The 7,197-nt window shown below is 41.7% G+C and overlaps 1 protein-coding gene across 1 annotated transcript in view; it reads right to left on the bottom strand.

The window, feature by feature from the left end:
* Positions 1-727: 727 nt before the first annotated feature.
* The window catches only part of prpf4bb (pre-mRNA processing factor 4Bb), a gene marked incomplete at its 5' end in the record, with an annotated part of 29,997 nt that continues 23,527 nt past the window's right edge, over positions 728-7,197 (bottom strand). The window contains 7 exons of the mRNA XM_084326203.1: positions 728-2,658; positions 3,092-3,178; positions 3,327-3,478; positions 3,595-3,709; positions 3,841-3,994; positions 4,538-4,675; positions 4,859-5,006. Coding sequence (XP_084182329.1) covers positions 2,455-2,658; positions 3,092-3,178; positions 3,327-3,478; positions 3,595-3,709; positions 3,841-3,994; positions 4,538-4,675; positions 4,859-5,006 — 998 coding nt within the window. The 3' untranslated portion in view covers positions 728-2,454. The remainder of the gene's footprint in view (positions 2,659-3,091; positions 3,179-3,326; positions 3,479-3,594; positions 3,710-3,840; positions 3,995-4,537; positions 4,676-4,858; positions 5,007-7,197) is intronic.

Genomic DNA, 7,197 nt, shown 5'->3' with positions numbered 1-7,197 from the left:
CGTCTGGACGCCACTGCGGCCTTTGATCTCGCCTTGTGGTGAAAGATTGGGAAGGAGGCGAGTGTGTGGCCACACACCTGCTTATGAAGGTAGCGGATGGGGGTGTGGCCAGACGAATGTTGGTATGTAAAGGTACATTGTGAATTTTTATTCAGTGCAAATGCACAAAGTGAGGTTAGTGCAGATGACGCTGAGCATCACTAGTATTCATAGAACTTGGTTATATTCATAACCTTACGTTCTAGCTCGTTTGCCTACAGGATTTGGCAAATTGGTTGGTCCGTTCGGAGGCAGCTTCCAGGGGAAGTACATACACCTGAAATTCTACCCCATAGACACTTTCGGCAGTAGTTCTTTACCAGGCTTTATCTCACGGAGATAAAACTGGGAATGAGGTTAACTCCATGTCATCAGTGACTCGGCAAAGAAAAAGAAAAAAAACTGTATTGTCTGAAGTTCCCGGCCAAAACCTAGGAGGCGGGCCTAACGCTCTGATAGTCATTAACTATCAGTTGCATAATTTACAAAGTATTCACTCACTATTCTCATACAATACTTTCGATAGAATTAGTCAAACAAATGCTATGTAGTTGCTCTTGTCTTATGTCAGAGGGCTCTAGTAACCAGGGGCTGAACTTTAAGCTTAAGTCCATGACTAATTAGTTCATTACCATTAATTGTAGTCATGCCATAATGAAATGGCTGGTAAAAAATAAATGAGATTCAGTGTAGAATATGAAATATTTTATTACTAAAAGTTGTGTTACACTGAAGGTGCTCTTTCATCAGCTTCGTTTCACAACTACTCTTTATTGAAATCACAAGTTTTTTTTGTTTTTTTGACCACTTAATGAAAAAAAGAATTCAAACATGGAACGATGGTAACAATGTAATATATACAGCACATGGGAAAGAGAAGTGGGTTACAGGTGTGGCTTTCAGAGGCCGACTTTGTTTGGTGTTTAACAAACTAGGCTCATATGGGAGGCACTTAAATCTGAGAGCCTAAAGAGCCAGGGCCTATAGCTAGAGGAGCGAAAGGAGGATTAGTCAGTTTCCATCAGTTGGGTTGAGGCGAATAATCTTTCTACCTGAAACGGAACATAGCAATGCCAGAGAAAAAAGAAAAAGAAAAACATCCAATGAAAATACAAAGCTTGGCTGTCTAGAATTGACTACTATTGGGCAGGTTCTCATGTCAGCTCATCTAAAGACCATATTTCTTGCTTTCCGAAGCAAGATGAAGTGCCAATATTCCGATGCATGAGGTGACGGGTGTTTCATAGGAGTGACTGCAAGCAATTGTAACAGGGGTGATGTGCCATGAGATATAGGATAGACATGATATGTTACATCCCTTTGGTTAACAAGGCTGCTCCCAACAGACTAAATAACATTATAATGAACATAACGTTACATTTGCTCCATTACATGTTACTCCCAGTCGCAACCAGCAGCAGTTGCATTTGAGTGCAGCACCGCATTTGCCAGTTCTGGGGAAGTTCTGGTGATGAAAGACTTTTATCCTCCATGTCATTATTTATTTGATAAATGGGTTTCCAACACCTATTTACCGCATAAACTGTTAGTCAAAATCCCCCAAAACCACGTCAAGCGAGCGCAAAAACATATATGCGCGATTGAGGAAGTTATATCGAATTTCACCGTTTCCATCAATAGTTTCCAACGCAAAACTTCAAAATGTGCATAAAAATACGTTGACACGACTACAAGCGCCAACTGTTTGGCAACAGAAAAACGACGACTGCCTGGCTTTGAAATTGGAGTACAGTAACACACCAGTCGATTCCTTCAGCTCAGGCCCGGAGGCCTGGGAAATGGGGTCGGGGGATGGGGTAGTGCCGTCACATGTGGGGACATTGCTGCACACAGATAGCATTTACACAGGCCAGCACCACAGAAACCTAGAGCACAAAGGGTGCACATTCAAACTCATGCATCGCCCCACAATGAGCTGTGATCTTAGAAAAAAGGATGTGCCATCATTAGATATCTGCAACTAGAACAAAAACTCTAAAAACTGGCTGACACTCAAGATTCTTAATAATGTAATAGACATATTTACAGAAATTATAGTCTTTTATCTTTATTATCACACTTCAATGCCAGTTAAATAGAAAAAAAGTCCATAGCTGTATCACTGGGGGGGGGGGGGGGGGGGGGGTATGGGAGAAAGGTTTACGATAATCACAAAGAAAATCAACGTTTCCAAGACTGGCTACTATTTGAATGACCTATTTACAATAAAACAAGATGGTGGGTATCCATACTCCAAACTGGATCAGGGAGGGGGAAGAGAGAGGGAGGGGGGGATCCATGACATTCTCAATGGGAGTCTGTGTGTTGGCCGCCTTGCTAGAGTTCCAGCTGGTCTGGTACCTGGTTGTTTTGAGTGTCTGCTCTGTGTATCTCTCCAATGTGTCTCTATCAAAATCAGATCTTCTCTTGGATGAAGGGGTGCTGCAGGGACTGGTTGATGGTGATGCGCTTGGCCGGATCCAGCATAAGGGTCCCGTCTATCAGGTCTTTGAGCTGCATCACCTTCTTCCTCTGCTCCTCTGGCAAGCGCTGGCATCCTATCATGTCGGTCAGCAGGTCCTTGGTGGGGTTGATGGTGCTCATCAGTGTCACCTTCTCCTAAGGTCAGGAAGAGAACAGCGAGATATAAAAGAAAATGTTTAGAGACAATCCGGAATATAAATGAGCTTGTCATACATTGAAATAGAGATCTGTTTTACTCATCTATTAGTCTTTTACAAAGATTACAAGGTACATGTAAAGAAACCTTGCTGCAGCACTAATGTTTAGCTGCCAGACTTTGTATGAAAGACGGAAATCCTTTTTTAAACAAAGCCAGGAGGACAATAAACCACCACTATTCCATTAGAAATGTCTTAGTTGACTAACAACTTGAATTATCAACTTATGGGGGACAGCATCTTATGCTGCATTTTTAGACCATTTAAACAGCAGGAAAATAGATTCTCTGTGTACTTTGTTACTTGTATAACTCAACACGCTCCCAACTCGGATTGTTAAAGTACAATGAGAATGAGAAAGAGCAACACACCCTTTCTGTTACTTTGTCCACTTCAATGTAGAGGAAGTTCAGGTTCTGGTCGAAGTGCTGGTCTTTGAACAGGCCTTTACGGATCATCTGAGAGAACAAGAAAAGGAACATTGCATCACTCGTTGCAACACATCGGAACACCTCGCGGTGAGACAACACCGTTGCCTTGAATCAAGGATGAGAGGAAACGGGTCAGAAGTTTTTGCCGGAGGATATTCTCTCAACGCAATACTACCTTGTTGGGCATCTTGCCCTTGAGGTCCATGGCCAGTTTGACCATGTGGTTGTTGGAAGACCCAGGGAACAGGATCTTGCCGGTGTAAAGCTCATACAAGGTGCAGCCGACCGACCACATGTCGATACCATAGTCGTACGGTTTTCCTATGACTGAGAAGGAACGAAGCCTGTTAATGACCAGTACAATCCTGTGCGACGAACCAGGTCTCATGTCGGAAGATGTGTGTACCACGCATGCTTGTACACGCGATGCTGACTGAACTTACTGATTTCTGGAGCTCTGTAGAACCTGCTGACCAGGTACGGCGTGATGTCGTTGTCGGCGACGTGCGACGCAGAGCCAAAATCGCACAGCTTTAGGATAGTCTTGGACTCGTTCACCTTAAGATAAGATGGAGATAAGATAAGATATTCCTTCCCGTTGGGAACTCCTTGTGAAGACGAGAGGTAGCAGACAAGTCAGACCAGACATAAGAATCTATCTTACTTGACAGCTAGCCTTCGTGACTTACCAGGATATTGTCCGGCTTGATGTCGGCATGGAGGATGTTGCATCGCTTAAGCAGCTTGAGGGCCAGGAAGAGCTGCTGGCTGTAGGAGCGGACCGCCTTGATATGGAGGCCCACATCTTTACCATACTTTTTCAGCACCTCCCGCAGATTCATACTGTGGATGAAAAATGTATGAAGATTGTTTAGAATGTCTTTTTGCACAGCCCATATATTTGCAGTTCGAAATCACATGAGACTATGAATGTACTGACTTCCAACTATGAGGGTACACAACATAACAAATGTCCATGTTTAGTTTGATGCCACACGTAATAGCATAGTAGTATCTATGGACATTCTATATGTCAGCACGTAACAATTGATTGAAATTATATATTTTTGATTTAGTAAGCAAATATTCTATGCATGATAAAAACATTACATTACATAGTATTACCACAGTTGGGTTAGAATAGATTAAGATACATTTCAATACTTTTTATTTTATTTTATAAAATTCTTATTTTTTAAGTGTTACAAGTGTACAAATGTTATAGGGACAGTTTCAGTCAGCAATCCAGGAATGTTGTGCGACTGATGGAAGTTATTAGTTCATAGTTATAAATTTGACCCAAATAAATACACATTAATGTCTACATTTGACAGATTAGGTTGTATTTGACATTGATATGGGTGCATGGACAGCCCTCCACGGTACCTAAGGGGCTCGAACACCAGACACAGATGCTGCTTGTGGTAGAAGTGCCTGAACAGACGCAGGCAGTGGAACTTGTCGTCCGGGTCGGCGTCGTTCAGCTTCTTGAGAAACTCCAGCTCCTTCAGTCCAGTTTTCTGCCTGTAAATAAATAATAAAAAAAAAATTCACAGTGCCAATGTGAAAATGTATATGCTCAAGCAAACCTCGACTTAAAGAGAAAATCCTCAAGTATTGTATATTCAGGTGTGAAATTCTGACATGTGTTTGGAGCAGACGCAGTCTAATATGAGACATTAGACAACCGTTGGTCAGAGGACTCACATGAGCTCGTTGTTTCGGATAATCTTGACTGCCACCTCCTGGCCGGCCCTGGCGGTGTCCCTGGCTCTGATCACGTTGCTGAACACCCCCTGGCCCGTGTAGCCGTACACGTCATAGCGCTTGTCAAGAGTCTCTCCAATGTTAACCCCTGTACACACAATTGTAGTCACAGGGGTGTGTTACTAGACTATTAAAAAAATTAAAAAATTAAATAAAAATACATGTATGGGTTTGGGTTGGGAATGTATTTAGAGATGGTTGCCAATAGGAATGTCACAATACCAGGACTTTCATAGGTCGATCCCAACACCACTGAAATTAAATAATTGTTTATATCTATTTCAATAGCAAGACAAAAAGAAACATCTACCTGATGCTAAGAGACAAAGACATGCGATTTTAGAGTCTAGTAACTAATCATCTTAACTGTATAGCTCTTTGGCTGTAGGAAAACACAAAGTGACCCCCTCCACACACACACTAACCTAATAGCTTAGGGTGGTACTATGTTTTGGCTGGGTTCATATCATAATACAATACCAATCCAAGCAATAGCTAATTATCAGACTTCCCCTCCTTTTCAAAGCTCATCTCTAGCCTAAATAGAGATTAGAGAAATAGAGCTAGAACCTTAATGCATCTGCCAATAATGTCCTTCATATTCCGTTAACCCACAATCAAGTGGTAGCCAGTTGTCATTTGGCAAGCTACACATACTGTCAGGAGCTAGCTTAGCTAGGGTTACACTGACCATCTGTACAAATAGTATGCGGGCGCAGCATGGTGCAGCGGCACGCACAGCAAATTTCATTGTAGCGGCAGGGAACGGTTGCGTCACTCCACGAGCAGCCGTGTCGCTGCAGACGCGGGTCAGTGGGGCGGCCCCGTTAGCTGGAGAAATATATCGTTAATTGCAATCATTTGCGACAATAATAGTCTAAAAAGTTTTTAAAATATATATATATAAAAAAAAGTCTCCTCTAATCACTGTCTTATTGTATGCATTATTTGGTACACCTTTTGTCTGCGAGTGCATGTCTAGTAAAAAAAATATATACCGGTATATATATTCTACTACAAAGTTTGATTTTCACTACCCAACTAGATCAAGTTGACGACACCACAACAGTGTCCCAGCTTGCAAGCGCATATCTCCCTCTCTTCACTCAGGTGCATTAGATAACCAACACTAATGACAAATCAGCATCAACATTTTACAGTTTTGCAAAACGCTCAACAGTAATACTAAATACTAATGCTCAACCAATACAGAAAGTATGGGTGACTGTTTGCTGGTTCCCGGCTGTATATGTACTACTACGCTTTGCTAGCTAGCTTCATATCACAGCCGGCCAAATTAACATGGACTGAAACTGAAAACTTACTCAGAACCATTTTATATTAACCTAAACATAGAATCCAGGCCACTTATTTGTCAAACACTGAAGTTGTTGAAATGGTCCAACTTCTCAAAATTTCAACGGACAGTCTGTTTACTGGGCGGCGCCATGATGAATCTAATGTGACTTGGGAGTAAAAATTACGAATTCAGAGTTCCCACAGACATTGCAAAATGAAATTCAATGACTTTCAAGTACTTTCCCAAGCACTATTTTTCATTTTAACACTTTGATTGCCCAAGGTTAAATTCATGATATACCATCCCTTGCCAGCTCTATTTAACATGGAGAAGTTCCCCTTCTTTGCAGGGCTATAACTTTTTAAATTCTATTGCTAGATTGCCATTATTAGGGCCCATTCAATGTCCTATATGTATTGTTCATGGTGTAGCAACGTTAAACTTTTTCATTCACATATTGATACTAAAATATGGTCTAAAGTATAAGTATGTTTTCATCTCTTTCTGCAGCTTTCTCCAGAACGTGATTTATAGCCCCAAATGCATTATATTGATGATCAAATACAGTTTGGTAGGAATCTGTGCGAGATCAAAAATTTCAACTGGACGTACTTCTAGAATTTACTACACGTCATCTGATGTTGACCGGATGGGCGAGGGGGCGTTTATAATTCCGTGGGCAACGTTATACCATTCATCTAATGTGGGTCATATGTTCATCATAGCAGTTTATATCGAACACGGTAATACTACACGCTAAAACTCACCCCAGTCTCCTCGGGCCGTTGGGCGATCAGCGTGGAGTAGACAGTTTTCGATTATGGGATGTTGAAATGCCCAATCTATTTCCAGGTTGTATAATAGTATATACGTCCAAATCATGTTGTTTTTTCGAGTTATTTCCACCGATCGATGTTCACTGTGTGAAGACAGAGTCTCTAACATTAGCGAGTGCCCGGACCCCATATGGAGTGAGTCC

This window comes from Notolepis coatsorum (assembly GCF_963971535.1).
Source record: "Notolepis coatsorum genome assembly, chromosome: 12".
NCBI lineage: Eukaryota > Metazoa > Chordata > Actinopteri > Aulopiformes > Paralepididae > Notolepis > Notolepis coatsorum.
Note: the sequence above shows the minus strand (reverse complement) of the source record. Positions and strands in the feature narration are given on the sequence as shown.